General features: G+C 35.2%; 4 protein-coding genes across 5 annotated transcripts in view; 1 reads left to right on the top strand and 3 right to left on the bottom strand.

Moving 5' to 3' along the window:
- Positions 1-1,843: 1,843 nt before the first annotated feature.
- LOC102602040 (uncharacterized) lies at positions 1,844-13,441 on the top strand. The gene is made up of 7 exons (XM_006347328.2): positions 1,844-2,374; positions 3,297-3,532; positions 7,709-8,399; positions 9,098-9,443; positions 9,617-9,711; positions 10,703-10,897; positions 12,574-13,441. Exons 1-7 carry the CDS (start codon positions 2,192-2,194, stop codon positions 13,324-13,326), a joined length of 2,499 nt encoding a protein of 832 aa, XP_006347390.1. The 5' UTR covers positions 1,844-2,191; the 3' UTR covers positions 13,327-13,441.
- A 671-nt stretch (positions 13,442-14,112) lies between these two features.
- LOC102601481 (40S ribosomal protein SA-like) lies at positions 14,113-16,805 on the bottom strand. Of its 2 annotated transcripts, none has more exons than XM_006347326.2 (5): positions 16,585-16,805; positions 15,405-15,667; positions 15,129-15,326; positions 14,764-14,959; positions 14,113-14,518 (listed from the first exon to the last, which is right to left on the bottom strand). In XM_006347326.2, exons 1-5 carry the CDS (start codon positions 16,718-16,720, stop codon positions 14,421-14,423), a joined length of 891 nt encoding a protein of 296 aa, XP_006347388.1. In that variant the 5' UTR covers positions 16,721-16,805; the 3' UTR covers positions 14,113-14,420. The 2 variants fall into 2 exon arrangements, with proteins under 2 accessions (XP_006347388.1, XP_006347389.1); XM_006347327.2 differs by having other exon boundaries at positions 14,113-14,515.
- Positions 16,806-18,920: 2,115 nt separating this feature from the next.
- LOC102601143 (probable aquaporin TIP3-2) lies at positions 18,921-20,254 on the bottom strand. The gene is made up of 3 exons (XM_006347325.2): positions 20,060-20,254; positions 19,675-19,925; positions 18,921-19,525 (listed from the first exon to the last, which is right to left on the bottom strand). Exons 1-3 carry the CDS (start codon positions 20,190-20,192, stop codon positions 19,130-19,132), a joined length of 780 nt encoding a protein of 259 aa, XP_006347387.1. The 5' UTR covers positions 20,193-20,254; the 3' UTR covers positions 18,921-19,129.
- Positions 20,255-20,925: 671 nt separating this feature from the next.
- Positions 20,926-23,634, bottom strand: part of LOC102600801 (uncharacterized) — a 6,165-nt gene continuing 3,456 nt past the window's right edge. Inside the window, exons 3-6 of the mRNA XM_006347324.2 lie at positions 22,363-22,411; positions 22,138-22,244; positions 21,771-21,847; positions 20,926-21,584 (exon numbers count right to left, since the gene is read on the bottom strand). Of these exons, the coding sequence (XP_006347386.1) occupies positions 21,338-21,584; positions 21,771-21,847; positions 22,138-22,244; positions 22,363-22,411 (480 nt within the window). The 3' untranslated portion in view covers positions 20,926-21,337. The remainder of the gene's footprint in view (positions 21,585-21,770; positions 21,848-22,137; positions 22,245-22,362; positions 22,412-23,634) is intronic.

The following is a 23,634-nucleotide window of genomic DNA, read 5'->3' as shown; positions in this document are numbered from 1 at the left end:
TCATAAAAGTCGCAACTCTTCATAAAAGTTGCAACTCTTCATAAAAGTCGCAATTCTTCGTAAAAGTCGCTTTCATAAAAGTCACAACTTTTCATGAAAGGGAAGGCTAATTTTGGAAATAAATAAATTAAAAGGCAATCCTGGTTGTGGTGGCGCCACGTAGGCGGGCCTATGGTTCCTTTTAGGGGTGTTCACGGTTTGGATAAAAACCGATCCAAACCGAAAAACCAAACCAACCGATAAAATAAAACCAATTTTATTTGGGTTTGGTTTGATTTGGTTTTAGATTTTTGAAAACCGATAGTATTTGGTTTGGTTATGATTTTATTCGAAAAAACCGAAGAAATAACCGAACCGATTTCATTAAAATTTCTTTATAATTTACTTATTGAAAGCAAAAATGCCCAAGATGAAACATTTATCTTATTGATTTCATGTATATGAGTGTCTATGTCAATTCTTTGTGGGACTGAAAATGTTATTGTCTCTTCCTTCTAGGCCAATATAGTGAATTTTAAAGCTTTATTGATAGTAAATTTAGTGATTGAAAGTTTAGTAATTTAAGTCATTCTAACTATTTTTCGTTTTGAATGGATTGTTGTCACTTTTTTCACATTTTAAATAAATTGTTTCTTTTATTTTTGTGTATGGTTAATAACCGAATAATCGAACCAAACCAAACCGAAACCGATAATCACCAAACCGATAAATGTATATTGTATTTGGTTTGGTTTGGTTTTGATAATTTTAAAACCGATTAAGTTTGTTTGGTTTTGGTTTTGACCAATAACCGATCCAAACCAACCCGTGAACACCCCTAGTTCCTTTTATATATGATACTAGTAGAATTACCCGCGTCTTGCGCGAAAATTTAATATCACAGAATTTATAAAATAATACTTAAAACCTATCAGTCATTAAAACCAAAACACTATGTTATCTTACATACAAGATTACATGATAACGAACATTATTAATGTAAAGGAAAATGAAAATTATAACATTTTATCATTTATCCTTAATAACATTAGCATAAAGTAATGACTGTAAAAATACATATCAGGATCAAGTAACATAAGCAATGGTGTCAGTGAAGCACTCAACGGGAGCAAAGTACACGAATATTAATTGTGCAGAAGAAGAAGAAGTTCAGAATTTTCGTTATTTTAAAATGAGAGGAAATCTCTCTATTTAAAGACAACAAAGGGTAGTGTGAACAAATGTTTATTGTGCCTTATTGGAAATGTCACAACTATTTGAAAAAGTTGCAACCCTTCGGAAAGGTCACAACCTTTCATAAAAATCACAACTCTTCATTAAAGTCGCAAATTTTCATTAAAGTCGCAACTTTTCATTAAAATCACAACTTTTCATGAAAGGGAAGACTAATTTTGTAAATAAATAAATTAAAAGGAAATTTTGATTTGTGATGGCGCCACGTAAGCGGGCCTAAGGTTCTCTTTTATATATATATATATGATTAATTGAGTAATAAATATTTATTATGCAAAATAAAACACAACGCCAATACCAATTAAATGGTGCTGCCAAAATAGGGCACCCATGACATTTTCAGGTGCACGTTGCCCGTTTATTTTCCTGATTTGGGCCAGGACAGGTCCAATAGAACCAGCATGCATGGACCACACCAATATTCAAAAAGTAGACAATTTAAAGAAAATATTACTTATCTATTTTAATTTATGTGTCAGACTGACACAAAATTAAAAATAAATGTTTTAAATATTTATGATGTAAAATTATTATTTATTTATTTTTGGAACCTTAAGATAAGCCGTAGTAGTTACAATAGTATAAATCCCACTAAAAGAAAAACTGTGCCACGAAAATTGGCAGATACCTGTGCCATATTTCAACTTGATTTCTTAAAGAAATTCAAAAAATCTACTAACGCGTTGGTCAGAATTTGGTCATCAACTTTGCTTGAACCATGCTTATATTAGTACTTTATTCCCCAGAATTTCGTTTAACTAGTTAAACGGTTTCCTTAACAAGTGTGACCTATTTTCTCCTCTTTTTCTCTCAAATCCCTTCGTCATCGTGTTGAAACTGGTCAAAAGAGGGAAAGGATCGGAAGATTTCTGTAGCCAAAATGATGGATTTGTGATAAGCGAAACTTGCTACTGGTAATTTTTGAGCTTGTTGGGAAAATTTTAGGAGAAAGAGAAGGATGTTGCTACTATTTATAGTGTTTGTTCTAGGAGCTGTAACGGTTATTGCAGTGGAAGCAGTGGGCGTGGTGTTTTTGATACGCTGGTTGAACCGTAGAGTTGCTCGTGAAGTGGATAAAGCAAAACCGGACGGGTCGCTATCGTCTACTGGGGATTTCGATTTCTCGTTGTACCTGAAGCAGGTATGTCATTTTACTTGCTTAATGTTTATGCTGCTCAATTTGACTGACTGATTTATAGGACAGTTAAATTAACTCGATTAAGTTATTCCTTTTGTAAAATTATGATTTGGAATCTACATTAGAAGTATATTAGCAATTTTCCCATATCTAAGTAGTGAATAAGGGCATTTTGAAGTGTTGGTATGCAATTTAGGTTGAAATTTCGGAGTGCTAGACATTTTGGAATAAAGAGAGTATATGTGATTCTTTGAGACCGTGTGTGTGTGCGCGCGTGGATATTGACCTATTGTAGTCTATTTGGGGACATTGATAGAATGTAATTTGAACACTTGAATGTAGAGATTAGATTAGATGTGTTTTGAGTCTGGTCTATGTAGAGTATTTTTTTTAATGTATTACACGAGACTTAAGGCTATTGATTTGCATCCGTAACCTTCAGTGTAAACTTGTTACATTGAATAAAAAGTGTGTTCAGTTCAATAATTTCTACCTAGTATTAGAGCAGGTAGAAGTTTTGGTTTCAAGTCTCACCACTGCCCATTATTAAGGAAGGCAGTTCCACGTGCTTGGCCTAACAAGAGAATAGTGTGTTAAGCCATGGTTAAAAATAGAAGTGTCAGACTTTTTTATAACTGTGGTATCTGGGCTAACTTCTTTTTCAGCCTTTTTAGGATATTATTACCTTAAAAGATATTTTGTTTTTAAAATAATATAATGTTATAATAATATCTCATTTACACTGTTTCTTTTTCATAATTTTGTTAAGAGATAAGTGTTCTCAGAGACAACTGATAATTGCTCACAAGCTCACATTGTGCATCAAATTTGTTTTTCAATTCAAGTTCCTTTCACATTTTCTTAAATGGACTTGATCAGTTTCAACTTACTGTCTTGTTGCTTATGTTCTGCGTCTGCTTCCCAGGGGATAGTCTGGGTTCTAGAATCTGAAAGAATACCAAAGGCTCTTCCTGTGGACAAAGCCGTGACGCAGCAAAAAAGCAAGAAGGAGATCTTAGAGGTTACACCTACTCAGAAATTTGCCCAAATCAAGGATCATCATCTCGTACTAACAGAGTCAGATGGTTCCCATGTAGAAATTCCACTGAAAGGTTGCATAATAGCAGCTGTTTCAGCCTCAAGCTTGTCCACTAGAAAATGGTAAGTTTGGAAGTACTATTATATTTTGAAGTGATTTTTGTTGAACCGCCAAACTGTATTTTTTTCTGGTCGTGTAAGTTGGGTTGAATCGTTGGTTTCAAATATAAAATCATTGGCAAGATATGGCACTCCTAGTCCTCTTCTAACAATTTTATGAATATAGTTTTGGAGGCATCAAATCTGGAAAGAGCTATCTAGTCTCTAGCTGCAATTGAATTATAGGCAATGTCCTTTGTCATGTGGTGCTGGTGGTATAAAAGCTAGGGCAGACATAAATATAAGTACAAACCATTCTTCTTAGTCAATTCTGAATTGATCTGGTGGTTGAATGCTAGCAGAAGCACACATATGTGCCTACAAGTATTTTTGTAGTTTCATAGAGTGGAAATAGGTTGATCATTTGCTGCTATGTTTAGCTAAAGTATTTTTTATTTTTTTTTTGGATTTTCCATATTTGAAGTTCAACTTCAACCCCCGGTTGAGATTTAAGGCATCTGCGGATTTTATCGTAAAATAAGCAAGCTAAAATTCTTTAAAAGAAGTATGCGGAAGTAGTTGAATTGTGTGCTATGTTCTAAATCTGTGTGCTGGATTGCTGGCAGCAGGAAAGCTAGAATAGATATAAAGATGAGCCAAAATATTCTTCTTAGTCTGAGCGTGAAATAATCTGGTTGTTGGAAGCTGGTTTCCACAAATTTGCCTACATGTATCTCTGTAGTTTCATTGGGTGAAAGTAGGTCACTTGCTGCTCGGTTTTAAAAGTATAAAATTTTCATTATAATACTTGTCATTACTTTGATGTTCAAATTCTGGTTGTGTGATTTTGGGACAATGCAGAGTTTTTTAAATAAGAAAGCTAAAATTAATTTTAGAAGAAGTAGACAAAAGATAAAACCCCCAATACCCGTTTTCTCTATTATCAAGAAGTTGATGGATAAATTATTGCCGCTAAGGCAAATGTAAAACAGATCTCTCTTGGTGCCCATAATAGATTCTACTTTTCCTAGAAAATCTTGAATTAGGTTGAAGATGGAAGTCTGACTTGCATTATGCACTAAAATCAATGCTCTTATGGTTGATTCCTCTCACTCTCTCTTTTTTTGGTTGATGCACTTAATCTCCACCAACATTTGCTGTAACAAACACGAGCTAGAGGAAAAGAAAAAATAGTAGCATAATTAGGTTTAAGATTCCTATTTGAGGGTAATGTTTTGTTTTTATACTTTTTTTGTTTATGGGTAAGTAACTAAGTATCACTTGACACGTCATACATCATACTTTGCACGGCAAATTGAGATTACATGATACATTCATTGGCTGGCTGATTTAGTGAGGTACAATATCTAATGCTGCGCAATGTGGTATAATCTACCATGGTATTCGAGAAGATGACTAATGGAATTGAGATTTTCGGGAACGAAGACTTGAGGTTGAATTCTGTTCCTTGTGGTAGAAAATGATGAGTTAGCGTTTCAACATTTACTTTTTTGAAGAATTAACCTAATAGTCGTCCATCCAACCTCTTTAACTATAAATAACTGGCAGTTGTACAATATATGTATTTCATTTATTATGTGTAAAATCAGTGTGTTATCTATGTCTACCGGCTAGGAAAAGTAAACAGTAAATCCACTCGGCTATTTGGATAAACACCCCTACTTCTTTCCACCCACATTTTGAACTTCATTCAACTGAAACTGGCATCGTCCTTGACTTCTTAAAAGTCTGACTTTATTGTTATTGCTCTTAATCAAATACTGGTGACTCATGTGACTGACCATAGGCTGCTTTCATTTGTTTAATGCATGGACTTCTGTGTATGATTTGGTAATGTCCCCGGAGAAATATATGCAGAAAGAGTAAAGTCTAATGGATTTCCCTCATATGTTGGGCTGCAAGAAAGTAGTCTTCTTACTTCTAGTTGAGTTTTACCTACTCTCTTAATCAAACTTGGACAATCATTTTTTTCTGGACAATGTGGTATTTTGTTTTTCATAGGTGGTTGACCATGAGAGCAGATTAACTTTTAACTTTACTTGCTAGGCGTTGTCATATTCACCATAGATTGGTGGGTGTCAATTAGATCGTTAGCTCGTTTGTGGTGCTTGTTCATTATATAAAGAAGCACTTTGTTGCTCACTTTGGAGCTAAAGGTAACATAATGGAACAATGCTATGCAATTTTCTGTACTTCTTTCTTTTTTGTCTTCCATTGCTTTTTGTCTAGGATTTAGATGTGACTTGCAATACCTGTGCAAGTTTCACTCTTTTTCTTTTGGCATAAAAAGTGAGTGAACCTCCTGACATATCCTGATTAGACTTTGTGCTATTATTACAATCTTTATCGTTCATGGTTGATACTGGAACTTGTGGGATCAAGAGCAAACCTCATTCTAATATTATAGCTTGATTTTGTTCCCTTCGTCTTTAGGACAAACTAGTTAAAATTTTTGTATAATATATGATATAGTATGACAAAAACTTTCATAATTACTAAATTGGACATATTCTGGAAAGAAGGAAAGATTTATATTAATTTTGGTAAAAAAAAGTGTATATAAATGGAATTACGCCCAGGTGTAAGAAATTTTTTTGTGATTCCCCTTCTCTCCTCAAAAAAGGCCTAGTAAACCTCTTTCCAGGCGAGTGAAGCTTGAGTAGGTTACTTTGAGTGACCTTCATGGCGGGTGTTCTGGTCTTAATGAGTTTGGAAAGAAGGTCAAGGGTGATCAGTAGACAAAGACAAAGGAAGAGGAGAATGGAGATGACCTCTCTGCTGACCTGTGAACAGGCTTGCTTATACTGGCACCCAATGTGAAAAAATAGTTAATAAATAGGTAAAAGCATCATATGACAGTTAATCAGTTTGGCTTTAATTGGAAATGGAGTTAAGACTTCCTGAGAGAAAAAGAGAATTGTGAAAATAAGTCAATAACAGGTTAAAAACAAGTTACAGAAACACCTTTACAAAGGAAAACAATTTTCTACTAGTGTTACTGTACTTTAAGGGGTCGTTTGGTTTGAATACAAGTTATGATTCGATTAGTTATGATGGGATAAGTTATGCTAGGATTAGTTATGCTGAGATTATTTTTTATTGAGTGTTTGGTTTGTTGTATTCAAAATAAATGCATTGATAAATTCTAAGAACAAGTTGTTTGTTTACAAAAATACCCTTCACTTTATTTAGCTTTTTATATTTTCTTTGCAAGTTTTAGTTATTCATTCTTAAAAATAAAACTTCATCTTATTTAGCTTAAATATTTTTGTGTATGCATTCCCACGATGGTATAGTATGTATTTAAAAATAAAAATTCTTCTTGTTTAGCTTAAAAATATAATTTTCATCTTTAGTTTGTTAAAGTAAAAGAGGATTTATGAGAAATCAAAATGTAAATAAATATAAGAATTAGTTAAATAAATTCATAAATAAAAAATATATTTATATAGTGTAATTTTTTAATAGAAAAATATGAAGAATTATCGTAAAAATAAGGAGTAGTAAAGGTTGTGAATGTTATTATATATGGTATATATTAAAAATAATGTAAATATACATGAATGTGAAAAGTGATGTATAAAAAGGGTTTAAAGGGATATCTTTGCCATTTTACCTTTATTCCGGAATAAATTATCCCGAGATTACTATACAGCTATACCCCACCCAAAGGGAGGGATAAGTTATCCCGATACTAATTATTAATCTCGGGTAAGCTATCCTGGACTTGCCAATATTAGGTGACATGATAATTTAATCACAGGACTATTTGGCGTTATCCTTCACACCAAACGACCCCTAAGTACTGTAAGAAGCCAGTAGAAAGCAATATATAAAGAATAAAATATCAGGTGAAATTTATCTAAAAATATAAGAAATAAGTTATTCCCTTACAAATATAAGTGGAACTTAACAATATATTATACAATTGAAATGGTCCATATTCTTTCAAGGGATCTGTGAAAGTTCGGAGTACAAAAATTCAGAATGCAAGAGGTAAACAATTCAGAAAAAAATTGACTTCTTTAAAGAAGGTAATATTATTTACTTTTTATGTAGAGAAGTTAATCTCCTTTTATTTAGCACACGGTTAAGTAAGTGGCTTGTCTAATTGTTTGGCAGAGAAGTAATAACAATTACTTACAACTTCAATTGGTGTTATCTGCTGCAATCTTACAGGGCGAAAAGATATCCTATCAAAATAGAGTGCAGAGCATCAACTTCATATGAAGGAAGTAGAATACTGTACATTTATCTTGAAACATGTTGGGAGAAAGAAGCATGGTGCAAATCCCTTCGTCTTGCTTCCTGCGAGGACCAAGTAAAACTTAAGTGGTTTGCCAAGTTGAATATAGAGTTTCAAAATTACCTGACGTCATTAAATGCAGGTTATCCTTCATTTATGAAACCGTATTCAAGTGTTAGTGCTGATTTAGGTGATAAATCAAGTAAGTTTGATGGTTCCTCATCAAAAGTTCGGCAATTTCTGAAAAAGCTTGGCAAGAAAGCTTCGAAGAGTATTCCAGAAAATAAAGGAAGCAGCATTTCAACGTCAGATCATGAAGAAAGGAAGATAAGTGAGAGAGCTCAAGCCTTACAAGACCTTGCTTTTGCTGGTGGAGGTGTCAAGTTGGCTCCAACACGAAAACCTCTTGGTTTTTCTACTAAGGACGTTGTAGTGCCTTCATCTACATCAACATCTGCTGGATCAGGAAGCCGGAGTCAAATGTCTGTTACTTCGGATGCAGATTCTGATGAGAGAATTTTTGGTGATGAAGGAACTCTTTGTTGGAACTTGTTGATATCCCGTTTGTTTTTTGATGCTAAAGGAAACGACCAGATGAAAACCTCTTTGCAAACCAGGATTCAGGTTTGCAATCTCCTTTCTCTTTCCATTAGTATATGTTTCTTGATTTAAGCTTTTTGGTTACTGACATTATAATTTGCTCTAACTATTGCTTTTGAAGCAAATGGAACATCTTTTGCACTTAGTAGTGTAAGTGGAAAATTAGCAATTGAGTTTTGTCAACTGCAAGTGTTTGAGTAAGAAAGAATTTGGTTCCATTATAATTATAACCTTTCAGTTTTAGAAATTGGGTCTGGAATGGTTGATTTTCTTCTCTTCCCCAGTATAGTCCCACAAGTGGGGTCTGGGAGGGTAGACTTACACTCTACCGTACCCCCTACCTTGGCAGGTAGAGAGGTTGTTTTCAATAGACCCTCGGCTCAAGGAAAGCAAAAACACAACATTTATGGAGACATAAGCAGTAACAACAGCAGGATAGTAAGAAAGTAGAGGCATACGAGACAACAAGTAGTAATAGAAAACTAAGAATGAGAAATACAGAAATAGCAAAATAATAAAAATACCGAAAATAATATGAATACTACTAGCAGGAGTTCCTTTGCAAGTTATAATGGCAGGATATTTGTTTAATGCTTTATTTGAAGCTTCGTAGGTATGTATGTTTCATTGTGATATTTTATGCATCTTCCATTATTATATTAAACTAAAGAGAAATTTTCTTTGTCGAACTGACTTATGATTCTGTGTGTTCTTACTTGTAGAGAACGCTGTCAAATATACGAATTCCTAGCTACATAGGCGAAGTGACATGTACTTCTGTTAATATTGGTAACCTTCCTCCCTATATACGTGCAATGAGGGTTCTTCCCTCAGACATGAATGAGTTTTGGGCCTTCGAAATTGATCTTCAGTATTCTGGTGATGCAATCTTGGAGGTCGAGACGAGGGTAGCAGTTCAGGACCTTGATTTACCTGAAGGTGATGAACCAGAAACAGAATCCAGTGCTATTCATGATGCGAAATATGATTTACTAGAAGGGGTTGAGCAGTTTGGAAAACAAAAGCATTCTGAAGTGAACGTTGATAAGATGGACCAAACCAAGGAAGGTATTATTTCCTATGATGTTCTCAAAATTTTGGATTTTGCAATCAAAATATGTTAATTTGGTTGGGCATGCTTAATGTTTATTTGTGCAGTTATCTAAAGGGAATAGTCAACTATTTCTGAAAGAAAACTATTTAGATGGTTTTCAAGGTGTATTAATTATGTGAATTTTCAGATGGGATGAGAAGCTCCAATAGCACACCAAATGTGTTGCCTCAAGTTTCTAAGTGGAAGTCTATCTTTAATTCTGTTGCCAAGCAGGTCTCACAGGTTGGTTACAACTAATTTTTTTAATATAATGGGCTGTTCAGTCTCTACAGATAGGGTGGAGGTGCTTATTTAATCCTTGTTTATGTACAGGGTAGAGCAGTTTAGTATCTCACAAGGCCCATAACCTTGATGTCAAGGGTTCAATTTCTGTCAACATCTAGTTTAGTATCTCGCCACAAGGGTTTTCTCTTCCAAATTAATTTTTCTAAAAAGAAAGAATGCAACAAAATGGTTATAGTTATGACAACCCAAGAGCCAAAAGTACAAAAAATCCCTTAATAGTCCTCCAAAGGAAATGAGCTAAAGAAGAGTTCTTGTCACAAGATCCCTTGGATTCAAAGAGCTTAATTGGCCTTGGTTTTCCTTGTTTAATTCCCTCGTAGTCCTCAAGGCTTAAAGTCATGATACATGATCCTTTGAGCTAAATCTTGGAGATCTTGTAATTTCTTAGCTTGATTCCGTGTAAATGGTCTACTTGAGTGATTCACTTCTCTTGGGTTAGTCAAAATCTACAGGTTAACCTATGTTTATGCAACTTGCATCCTAGAATACTTTTGTGTAAAATACAGCAAAACTTCAGCAGTTCTTCTGACGTTGACTTGAAATGACCTCTTTATTAGTTACAGATAAGGAACTATAGTTGATGTCATTAAGTTGACCTTAGTATCCGTTAGTTTACAACAATAGATAACGACAGGTAAGACAAGGATGCCCTGAGGAGAACATGGTATGAGTTATGGTTGAGCAATGGATTCTGAATGATAAAGGATTTACGCATTATTCAATCATGAGAACTTCTGATATGGCAGCATTCTGCTACTGCATGTATTACTCAGACGATTAGTGATTTAATCATATTGTGCCTGACCAAAGCTTTTGAATTTATTGGTGCATGTACTGAAGAAACATAGCGTCTTATTCTTCCTGTACTGTAACAAATTGTGGAAAAAGCTCTTTTGCATTCTAAGCATTGGATCTTTAAACTCTTCAGGTATCACTCTCTCTGGGGATTAGGATCGCATCCATTCAAGGAACTATGAGGCTCTACATAAAGCCACCACCTTCAGATCAAATATGGTTCGGATTCACATCGATGCCCGATATAGATATCCACTTGGACTCTTCCGTTGGGGAGCATAAGATCTCAAGTGGGCATCTCTCTTTGTTCCTAATCAATCGGTTCAAGGTCAGATTGATAATTTCTGTACTACAATTTGATTATGTGTCTATACATCTCTTCTTCTCATTAAGCCCTTTACATGGACTTAATCATGATTTAAATTTTTTATCATTGGGGTGATTAAGATTGAAATATGTTTACCTTTAACAGTTCTAACAATTTGCTAGCTTAAATCCATTTTCAGTAGGTCAAGGTTTCTAGAGATTATTGTGACAGACTAACAGCAGTGGGTTAATAGACTGGCGTGGTATCTTCTTGAACAAAAATTTCTAGAATATTGAGTCTTAAATATCAAATAATGGGAAACAGCACTTAGAATTTTAGAAATCATCATTACGAAAAGATATAATATAGAGCCGTTTCCATATAAAATCCCAATTCTTTACAATTAGGTCTCAATCCCCAGACAAGTTGGTGCCAAGAGTACCTTTCCTAAAATAATCTAACCACTTATCTGTATAAGTGGATATTTCCTACAAAAAAGGGCCAAAACTACCCTTGAAGTATTAGAATTGGTATAAAAATACCTTCTATCCACCTATTTGACTAAATTTGCGCTCACCACTATTATTTTGGCTCTTTTCTGCCCTAATAACTAATAGTCCATGCCCTATTAAAAAAATCTGTAGTTGTTTAATACGTGGTGTCACCTGATTGGCCTAATTTTGGGTCCCATAGTAAAAGAAATTTTAAAAAAGTGGTCTCTCTCTCTCTACACTCACCATTGCCATCCATTCCCCTCTGGCCCACTTCTCCTCTCTTCCATTTTAGTCTTCTTCCTATAAGAGAACTCGTGCGTGCACCAAAGAAAATAAAGGGAAAAGATGGTATTCACGTTGATGGTATTCCTCAAGTGTACAAACTACTAAGTTTTTCTCAACTCAATCAGAAGTTCTATTCCTCATACAGTCCACATAGTGTTAAGAGGAGTAATAAGTCCCTTTAAATGATCGTAAATGGCCAGAAATGCAACGACCTGTGAGTGCCCCATGCTCCATGTCTTCTTTTCCTTCTTCAAAAGGCTCTGCTAAACATTGTTTTCTAGTACCCGACATCATCCACTCAAGTCTAAACCATCTCAGAATTTCTCATCACAAATAAGACGCTATCCAACAATGTACAAGGAGGTAATTCACATCTTCCCCTGAGCCTTTACATGAAACAATAACTAATAAAAGCAATCTTCTTCCTCCAAATTCTCCGACATCAAGATCATCCTCTCGCAGCCAGCCATGCAAAAAAACACATGTTTCTCAATACCCTAGGGATGCATTTCAAAATATGTGTGGAAAAGCTGATTAGAAGTTTTTCATAATAGGACACAACAGAAATGATGCCATTTCCCCCCTCCCCCATCTCTATGCATCATGACTATCCTGTGAAGTTCTTTGTTTGTGAAACAACTCTACCAAATTTTGAAATTCTTCAACCTCCCAGCCTTGCAGGTTCTTGTCATTTCTTTTTGATAAGCTACTAATTTATTTGTACTTGTTTCATTCCCAACCACCAATGTCTCTGCTTCCTATGGATTGGTTTTATAACAATACGATGCTTGAATTTGATTCTACTTTAAATTCAACAGAGCAATGTTTGCAACGTTTCCAATATATTGTTCTCTTTTTGTCATCCATCGGCTGAGATTTCCTTCAGAGGCTTAAGCTGATTCTTCATAACTAATGCAGGGTGCTATTCGTGAAACACTGGTACTTCCAAACTGTGAAAGTGTATCCATCCCATTCATGTTAGCGGAAAAGGATGACTGGGTCCCCCGACAAGTTGCCCCATTTTTATGGCTGAATCGAGAAGGTGCAGGAAATAATGCCAACAGACAAGAAGCATCCAGCTCCCAACCTGCGGATGCAACACGAGTCACTGAAGTTGATAGGGGAGGTACCAATGGTAATGCTGAAAGCAAAACTGAAATTCCAGGAAAAACAGGATGGAGTACTCAACAAAGCAAGTCATTGGATCCACATGCACTATTATCAGTTCCTACGCATAGTCCAGACACAGGAAGCACCTCTAGCAATGGTGGAAGCAATCAAGGGAAGACTAAAAAAGTTGGATGGTCTGCCCTGCAAAGCAAATCACTGGATCCACATGCGTCCCTATCAGTTCCTATAGCACAGCCTAGCACAAATAACCAGCCTTCGGAAGAATTGAGAGCACCGTTGTTGAAGCATGAGGAACAGCAAGAGGTTCATCTCAGAAGCACCGAGGAGAACATAGAATGCAAATCACCTTCTCAACAACTGTTACTACTTGATGAAAAAAATCAAATTACTGGAGAAGATGATTCAAAGTCTACAAGATTAGGGAGAAGGGCTAGGATGCTTGGTTTGGGGAAGAAAATGGGGGAGAAACTGGAAGAGAGGGCACGTCACATAGAAGAGAAGGGGAGAAATTTAGTTGAGAGAATGAGGGGACAACAGTGAAATAAAGGAACATTGTAAATTTTATAGTATCACCAATTCATTTATTTGCACAAGGCAAGTCCCCGGTGTATCTTGTTACTGGTTGATGGCGTTTCTTTCGTGCTTCACTGTCTTCGCTAACAAAATTCTCCAATGGCTCACATGTTTCAGTCTCACAGGTGCAGTAAAACTGACAACCTTGTGAAGGAAAAAAAAATCAAATTTAAAGCTCTATGCTTAGCTTCCGTGGTCTGGTGGTTCATCTTTAGAGTTGCAAGTAAAAAATAGCTTACGTCGATTGTATAAACTGCAAGTGATTATTCTTGTCATTTTACCATGTTATGCTGTTGAATTGAGAGATGTTCTCATTCGAGAAAAACACTTAATGAGACCAGAGGTCCCTTGTAGGAACGTGAATGGAAGATAAAAATATTTACTTTTGCATAACACAATCAACAACCATCGGAACACAACAATCAAACAACCATACAGAAACTTCTTGTTCTGGCATAGTCATGGTAAATTAAAGAACAGCGTATAGAGAACACTAGGAACCCTGATATTAAAAATTGCCGGAGTGATATGCTCTTTAAGCCTTAGAAAGTTTGATCCATTTAGAGACACGGATATGCAAACCTGACAATTCAGTACAATTCTTTAGTGCAAGAATCAGTGATGCCGCTTAGATGAAAAATTGGACATATTTTCAGGTTATCAAACAGCACTAAGCTAAAGAACCATCAGTAGAAATTTCAATAAACTGAATCTAAAGTTTCTAACATACATGAGAAACTAACATGCGACAACTTAAAAGAAACACTGCTCTTACTTATGATTGATTAAAGTAAACCCTCCAAACAAGAACATGGTAATACAATTATGGAATGTAGGCAGAAATAGATACGACCACAACAAAAATTCGCTTTTCCACTTTTTCAAAACAAAAGCACTTCCAGATTCTCCAAAGAAACACTGCTCTAGCAATGATTAAATAATTCAGTACATCCACGAAGTCAAAATCCTTTTTAACTGTGCCATTAAAAAACCATCTATTGTAGAACTCGGAATATCTAATCTTTATCCAAAAAAGGATGAAGAGCTTAAAGGAAAAAGGCTCATTCCCAGCCTGTAGCACCAGAAGTGGGGGGAACATCTGGTACTGGTAGAGGAACTGGTGCAGGGGGAGCTGCTGCGTCCCATCCGCCATCAGCTGCTGAAATTCCTCCCGGAAACAAAAAGGCAAGGTTATTAGTGCCGACAAATTTAGGAATAAAAATAACTTAAAATCACCAAATGCTTACTCACAGAAGAGGCTCACAATTATAGCACGGGGAAAAAAAAAAGAGAAGCAAAAGACTTATCAGCTAAAATGATCTCAAGAGCAATGAAGTTTCAGTTGGGGTTGAAATTTCTTAGCAGACAATACCAGGAACCAATTTCACAAAATAACAAACTAACCTCCATCTCCAGCCCAACCACCACCTACTGGAGGTGCTGCAGCATCTGCAGTCCATTGCGCCTCAGGGATTTGGCTACTAGTCCAGTCACCACCAAGGGCAGCACTAGCAGAGTAGTCTGCATAATCTGCGATTGCTGGCGCTTCCTCTTCTTGCTCCTTTGCCTCTTCAGGCTCTCTGTAAAAGAAGAGATCAACCTGCAAAAATAGAAATAAACAGATGCAAATGAAAAATCTATATTCAGTGACTGCAAAAGAAGGCATTAAATCATCTATTAAATTTCAGAAGAGCACACAACCACCAGCAGCAGAATGTAACAATGGAGTTAGAGCTATACAAAATAAAATGAATAAAGATGGTCTTTACCATAACATCCCATTTAGGTCCTTGATTAATGGCCCCACGCATCTGGAGTACCATCCTTGCTAAGATCCAGAAAAGAACACCAATGCTGTGCTTTCCTTTGTTATTGGCAGGGATACCAATGTCGACATAGCGCATTGGAGAATCAGTGTCACAGAAAGCAATAGTTGGGATGTTCCCAAGTGCAGCTTCCTTGATTGGCTGCAAAGTATTCAAACAGGTTAGTTATCATTGGCAAGTTTAAAAAGAGAATATTAGTAGCAGGATAGTAAGTAAAACCTGATGGTCAGTTCTTGGATCAGTGAGAATCAAGAGTCGCGGCTCACTGTATGAGGTCTGAAGCTGATTGGTAAATGTTCCAGGGGTATGACGTCCAGCAATAGCATGTGCACCAGTATATTGGGCGAATTTCAAGACAGCTCTCTGTCCATATGGCCTGGCAGATTGAACAATGATGTCCTGAGGATTCTCAATAGCAACAATCACCCTGGCAGCCATTTGAAGCTTTTCCCACGTCTTTCCAAGGTTGATGATGTAGATACCTACGAATATAAATACTTAGGGTCAAATAAACAGAGAAACCAAAACCACTAATGAAGATTTTGTTAAGACACCATGAATTTGAAGTTGTATCTATAGTTGGCCAACATAGAGTAGTAGTAAAATGCACATCTAAGATAAATTTAATGGAAGTAAACAAAAAAGAGAGAGAATGACATGTTGCAGATAAAGAATTCCAACATGAGATAAAACGCTTAACGACTACGAATGCATATTATATATATGCAAGTCAAACAATGGAAAGATTATCTAGAAGAGAAACCAGCAATTACAAACAACGCAATCTAATCACAATTTGACCAATACAGACACTCAACCCTAGAAAATTGAGAATACTTCAAAATACTTAAATTGCATTCAATGCATATTGTAAAGGTATTAGCTTGACTTGCCACAAGGTTGGTGAATTCCAATCTATCCACATGCCTGGTGAATTAATTAATGTGTTTTAGAATAGTTGCAGTACATAAACTGTAAGAGTCATTACTGTTGTTTGCTTTATCAAATTTCTTGTTAAGTGCCAATATCTAATTGATATGAATCTAATAGTTTGATAAAGTGCACCTAGAAGACAACTACTCATGAATCGGCTTAATCATAAAAATGTGCAAATCCTACCATGTAAAGAGAGTTGAATACGATTATCACAAAGAAGTCGTGGCGCCTCCAGCAACTAAAAATTCTAAATCTTTCCAACTGTTACTTACATTTTTTTCTAAAACAAGTTCGTGGATAACCAAATCGATACACCTAATGCCAACTTTACAGGCATCTACAAACAATTATGCATAAACCCGTGCTACTTACAGCTAATAGACATAAGATATACTTTTAACATAACGAAAGACACATACAATCAAGGAAATGAGATAGATAATCAAGTTAAAGACTTTCATACCATCGTTACGGCGCTTGAAAGCGTATCGCTCCATTTGGAAGTCACAATTCTTAGTACCGAGGTGAACTTCAGCAGCCAACATCATCTGAATATCAGCTTCTTTAGTCGAAAGAGTCCTTACATCTTGCGTCGCCATGGTTGTGCTCTGTTTCTTCCCTTTCTGCTGCTAGGGTTTTTTCGGCTTGCGGCAGATCGAGATTCTCTCCTCACGAACGTATCTATAAAACCCTTTCTGGTATAGAGAAACTTAAATATAAAACCTTGCTCGTATTGGGCTGGGCTGGGCTTAGGCTGTTGGGCTTTATAGGCTGAGCTGATTAAGTTTCTCTTTTTGAAATCGTAAAACATTGATAGTTTAGCCACTTTTGAACTGGTATTTAAAAATTAACCGTTGTTTTGATAGGAAACTAACTACACAGCGAGATCGACCTTTAAGATTAAAAGTCAAAAATTATTGAATCGAGAGTTTTGTTCATGACACAAGTAGGGTGGAAGTTTTCATGATCAACAAATTCGAGGAGATTTTTGTAAATTATTCATTGTTTGATACATAATCAAGAACTTGTTATTTTTTTAATGTTCAATAAAATTTAGATAAAAATATTCTTAATTAAAATACGAAAAAAATCAACTACCATACGTTGAAGTTCAATTTTTTTACAAATGAAACTCTGATATATTATACTAAAGTTTTAAAACTTCATGTATATGAAATATGTGTGCTTGAGTTTCAACACTTCCTTTGTATGAAACTTAGTATAGGACAGAATTCTCGAATAATCAGTAGAAAAAATATTACTAACTCTATCTCTTTGCTTGAGTTTTCAATTGTACTCTTTAGTACTGTTGTAGAATCAAACTTACTAATTAAGTTAGATTTTTAAAGTGTATGATCATCTTAATTAAAAATTGCATTATTAAAAAACACTTTTTATTATTATTTAAAGTAATTATATTCTTAATATGTTTTTTACATGCAAATTTAAATATTTTTTATAAGTCAAATATGTACAACAAAATTTAACTTTCCTCCAACCTATTGTAACCAAATATGGTGGAGTGCAAAGTAATAAGATTCTAGATTTCTAGTTATAGTGTGTTAAATTGAGACGGAGGGATTAGGTAAATACCAATTGAGTTATTTGTCACTTTCATTATAAGAAAAGAAATAACTTAAAACATAGCTCTATTTAACAAAATGTACAAAATAATTATTGTAATTAATATTGAAAAGCAATACCATAAATACAACCTACAAAGTAAAATTGCATAAGACACTGCAGTAGGGATTTAAGAGTGATTAATAAAAATGTCATTTGATTTTTTTGTTATGGAATACGATTTATCTGAGAGAGAGGACAACACAAGGCAAAATGGAAATCTATACTATAAGCTTTTAATCAATATTCTTAGAGTTAGGCTTTTTGCAATGTAGTAATAAATTAGTTTCTTGCTTTGTATTCTGTATGATTAGAAAGATGGATGGATAGTATGAGAAGGAGTTGGTCCTAAAACTATGTTGATTTGTAAGGATCCCTTTTGGTTATGAATGAAAATCTCTGTTAATCGGAAAAAAATAGTAAATTAAATAGTTATATTTATATTATTTGGAATATAAAGTCTTTGACTTAGAATTCAATTTCATAGTTTTATTTCTAATCTTCTCAAACTCTCGATTATTCTACAATATAATAATATTTGCTTTTAAACAAGATTCAATCCGTCAACTCGGGTAAATGATTAATTTGATTTGTCACCGTGTTTCTAAGTGATTTTTAATGATTCTTTTAGGTGTCAAATCTTAACGATTTAATCAATAACTAAATCGACTTTGATCAATAATCGATAAAGGAAAATTCTTAATAATTGTATAACAATTTAACATATCTACTATCTACAAACCTATAACCAATAAATTCCAAAATCAAACCAAACCGACTAATACACAAACTTATTACGGACAACATAGCTTTGTTTTTGTTATTTAAAAGCTTACACATTCACCCAGCTTAAATTAAACAAGTCGAAAATACATCAAAAAGAAGAGTCCAGGGACTCTAAAAAGGCAACAAAAAGACCCAAACATGCAAAAACTTCCCAAACAAAACAAGTCCTCATAATAGAGCCCACAAATGTACTTTTTAACACAAACTTCACAATAGGTATATGATTCATTTGGTTTGTCTAATTTTCAATAATTCTTTTGGGTGTCAAATCTTAACTGTTTTAAGATAACTGAACCGATAACAATCAAAATTCTTAATAATTCTATTAACAATTTAACATATCTAATATTTAGAAACCAATAACCAATAAACTCTAAAAACCGAATCAAACCAAATCGACTGATACAGAGCCAACATAGCCTTGTTTTTGTTATTTAAAAGCTTACACATGTAACCAACTTAAATTAAACAAGTCGCAAATACATCAAAGAAGGGGCCAATGACTCTTAAGAAAGCAAACAAAAAGACCCAAACATACAAACTTCACAAACAAAACAAGTACTCATAATATAGCACACAAATGTGCTTTTTTAACATATTTAGTAATCTTCTGGAGCCAAAGGCTGATGATGAGTATGAACTGGAGCTTCATCATGAGCCTGTATGAGTCCAAACTCATAAATAATTCCAGCTATGGCTGCACCAATAAATGGGCCTAACCAATAGATCCAATGGTTCCTCCACCTCCAGCCCACTAAAGCAGGCCCAAAAGCCCTTGCTGGGTTCATGGATGCTCCTTCAAAAGGCCCACCAACAAGGACATTAGCTCCAACAATGAAAGCAATGGCAAGAGGTGCTATAATCCCCAAACTACCCCTCTTTGGATCAATGGCTGTTGCATAAACAGTGTAGACCAACCCAAATGTCATCACTATTTCCATCACAAGTGCATTCCCATTGCCAACTCCTGGTGCTACCGCAAATCCCACTGGCCTCTGTATCCATAAGAAAATTGTTGTTTGTTGTAATAATAATCAAACTCGAAAAAAAAAGACAAAATAATTGTATAAAATGAGGTATAACTCAAAAAAAAAATCGAGTATTAGGATTGAAGTATTCCCCCTTTCAATTTATGTGAACTTACCAAGCCATCAGTAGCAAGCCTCAACAAGGCAGAGGCTACAACAGCACCTAGCAACTGACCAATCCAATAGTAGATAGCACGAAGGACGCTAACTCGGCCACCCACGAGAGCACCAAAGGTGACAGCCGGGTTAATATGACCGCCAGAGACGTTCATACTGGATGCTACCGCAGCAAAGAGCGAAAATGCATGCGCCAGTGCGATCGCCGTCAATCTGGACGCTCCTAAACCTCTATCAGGGTACAACTTATCTGCACATACATTTAATTCACATGAATGATTAATTAATAACACTCTTCCCTTTTTTTAATACAAAATATTTTGTGCATCGAACTGTCATATAAAAGAAAATTTTGAAACATAGATAGAAGTAATTAGGAGTTACCAAGGGCAAGAACAGATCCTTCTCCAGCAAAGACGAAAATGAAGGTAGAGAGGAACTCAGACAAGGTGGCACGCATAGAATCAGGGTGTGTAGCTTCATCCGCCCTGCCAAACTCATATCTCCGTGGCTGCATAATTGTATGTTTTTTTCCTAAAACACACCGCTTAAAGATAAAGGTGAAGAAAAACGAGGCTATTAGAGAACGATATGATCGAGGGGTGTTTATATATAGAATATGGGTTCCAGTAAGATACTAATAAATTGGACACCTGGGAGAAGCACTGCATGAATAGTGACACGTATACTACATGCATTACGTTGTCTCTTTCGATCCAATCAACAACCTCTTTATCTGACTTCACCTGCTAAAACTCAAACGTAACTAAACTAAACGACAATACTCTACTCTAGCTACAAAACCATCCTATTATATATCTTTATAAGTTGGCATCAATTGATATTTATATCGAATTTTGAGCATGTTTATATGACATCTGACATAATAATTCGTATGAGATATACTCAAACTGGCTATTTTTTTAATTTTATACGAGTTAAATGACCACTTATATACATCAAAAATTAAAAAATATAAATGTCGTATAAGATTAAATTACAAGACATGTGTATATATTATGCCTTCGTCCTTCAGGGTTAAGTCTTCATTCACATTAGTATGACAATACTCGATAAAAGTTCCTTTTTATGATGATGGTTTGAATCTTCGATTGTTATCATTAGATATATGTTACAGTAACATATGATTTCCTATTAGCACAAATTATTAAAATCGAAGAAACGTACACTACAAATAATGTTGATAACATAATATAAAGCAAGCTGTACAATGAATTGGCTGTACTTAATTAGTCATAAATCAACGTTTTTAGATCAAATGATCCTTCAAATTAATTGATCATGTAACTCTCATTCTGGGTAATTTCCAGAGTTCAATTTGTAAGTTGATGATCAATGGAATTGAACCTAAAAATCTGTTGGGTTAAAATAAACATATGTGAATGAGACCTGTGAGGTGGGTAATAGTGAGAATCAAATTTTGTGCAAAACAATAATAACTCACATCTCAACTATGTAAAATTACAACATACAGTTTGTGGATATTCACTCGTCAGCTAATTCAGGGTAAGAAGATTTAGGCCTCTGCGCGCAGGCATGCTCAATGGATCCTTGATCAAAATGGCCACATAACTAGGCTAAGGATATTTGAGTGATTTAAACACTATGATCTAAGAATCATTCGTCAATATCCATACAAAATCAATCTTCATCATCTGAACTCTCATATGCTGCTACCAAGCTTTTTATCGGATTATCTACCTTTGTTTCATTTCCAGTGTCATTTGGTTTAGCTGGCAAGACATCTTTCTGCTTCTCCTGATTGGAATCAGAGTTGCTACTAGGAATAGCCTGTGTACTTGAGATGGAATTACTCCCATCAGACCCTCTAGAAACTTTCTGCTTCTTAGGCTTGACTTCTAAAACCCTTTTTAGTACATCTTGCTGCCTGTAGTGTAGACCAGTACATATCTTAGTTTGACTCCTTGAATATTTGAACACAAAAAATTACCAAGATGTTAAGATAACTCACCTTCTGATTACTGGGGCACAAAAACTAGGAGAAAAAAAGACAAGGGAGAAGACATGGAAGAAAAAGTGTGTAAAGTAAGAATGTAAAATTAATCAATTGTACCTGATCCCACTTTTTGGCTTGGGCTCAACACGAAGTGGCAGGGGAATAGATGCAGGTGAAGAATCAGCAACAGCTTTGTTTAAACTAGTTAAGCAATACATAGAAGATGTAAATGGTTATACAACTTGATAACTGTACATATGTGTCATTTTTGGGGGGATAAGTTATATGAGTCCCAACTTTCGCAAGCCACAACACATCCTCTCGGCTGGCAAAGCTAAAATCCGACGGGGTAAATCATCAAATCAACCTTTTTAATAACTCTATGTGTAAATGAAATTCAATTGACATCAATTAGCACTTTTCGTCACCATTCAATATTATTATGCAGAGGTAACATCAAAGAAGGAACAAACAAAAAGGATATCTTGAATGCTTGAAATGCACGTTTTTCCGTACGTCGCAGAAGGCGTTCAGCATCCTCCTCGGCTTCCATCTGCTCCTTGAGGTAAAGCAAGTCATCGCTGTCCAGGGCTGCAATGTATAACTTAAACAAGATTCAAGAAACTATTCCACATTTCTATTATATGGACAGACTAATGTACCAAAAAGAAAAAAGGAGGTAGCAATTATTGTGAGCAAGAATCTATACCGCCTCTTCCATGAAGGTAACCTCCACGTTCCCCAGCAACCTCTTGCATCTGAACATGTCAAGCACCCAGTAGGAAAAGCCAGGATCCCTGTCAGGGCATGTTATCAGAAATAGGGGCATGTTACAATGAATATTTTATAACATGATCTAACCCTGAAATGACTTTAGATTACATGTTTATCTGACATATCTGAATTTACAATGATTCAAGACAATCAAAAATTTTCCAGTAGTAGTTAGTAGTGCTATACCTGTCCTCGAAGACTTTCTATATCCAAATATACTGCAAAACCTCTTATCTAAATGCTAATAGGTGGACATAATGTTTCCCTTATTTCAGTCCATAGCTCTTTTAAGTTTTTTACCTTTTGGAATAATCAAGCATTCCCCTTGCTAAGAAAATAAATAAAATCTAGTTGCTTATAGGCTTAACAAAACAAATATGTAGCTTGACGTTCAGTAGCAAAAAGAGGAAGGATAGTGGAGTAAATACAAAGAGCAGTAAATACAAAATGGACTGGTTGTGCAGATCCAGTCAGTTTCTCAATCCTTCCAGAATTCGAAAATGGGAACTTCTTCTTTTCTTTTTTCCTTTTGATAGCTAGGATAAGAGGAGAAATATTATTATATGAACTCACCAAAGTTGTTGGATTTACTGCAAAAGGTGGAGGTGAGGCGGAAGATGGTAACAGAGGAGGTAGAGGAGGAGCTGGTGGCGGAGGGGGATGAGGGTAATAGGGGTAAGGTAGAGGCTTTGTGTAAGAAAGAAAACTTGGAGGCTATTAAAATTAGTATCATTAACACTCATCTCAAAAGAGCTACTCCTAACCAATATAAAATCCTGAGTCGCCTTTTCTCAAATAAAAGACACAAACTTCACATCATCCAACATAGAACATGGTGATTAATCTAACATGCTCCTACTTTTAAAAAAGCACTATCATAAACAGTAGTATCTTCTCTAGCGTTCTTCATTCAACGACTAACATCTTCCCTAGTTATCATTTATTTCACTATGCCGATGAAAAGTCATATACAGCAAATGGCCAAGTTGATGAAAAAATAAACAGCATATTGTCACGGACTTAGAGTCTTACTAAAGCTCCGTGCGGCACTTGACAACTTACTCACGAATCTTTCACGATCTTGTAAGCTCAAGTAAGCCTTTTAAGACTAGATCGCTAAGAGAATGCTTAAGGAAAGACTTAGAAAGAACAAAGAGAGTTTTGGAAGAAGGCTTTTGTATTGCTTTGGAAGATTGCTTACAACTTG

Source organism: Solanum tuberosum, unplaced genomic scaffold (assembly GCF_000226075.1).
Source record: "Solanum tuberosum cultivar DM 1-3 516 R44 unplaced genomic scaffold, SolTub_3.0 scf00087, whole genome shotgun sequence".
In the NCBI taxonomy this organism is placed as follows: domain Eukaryota; kingdom Viridiplantae; phylum Streptophyta; class Magnoliopsida; order Solanales; family Solanaceae; genus Solanum; species Solanum tuberosum.
This window is presented reverse-complemented; position numbering and strand designations above follow the sequence as displayed.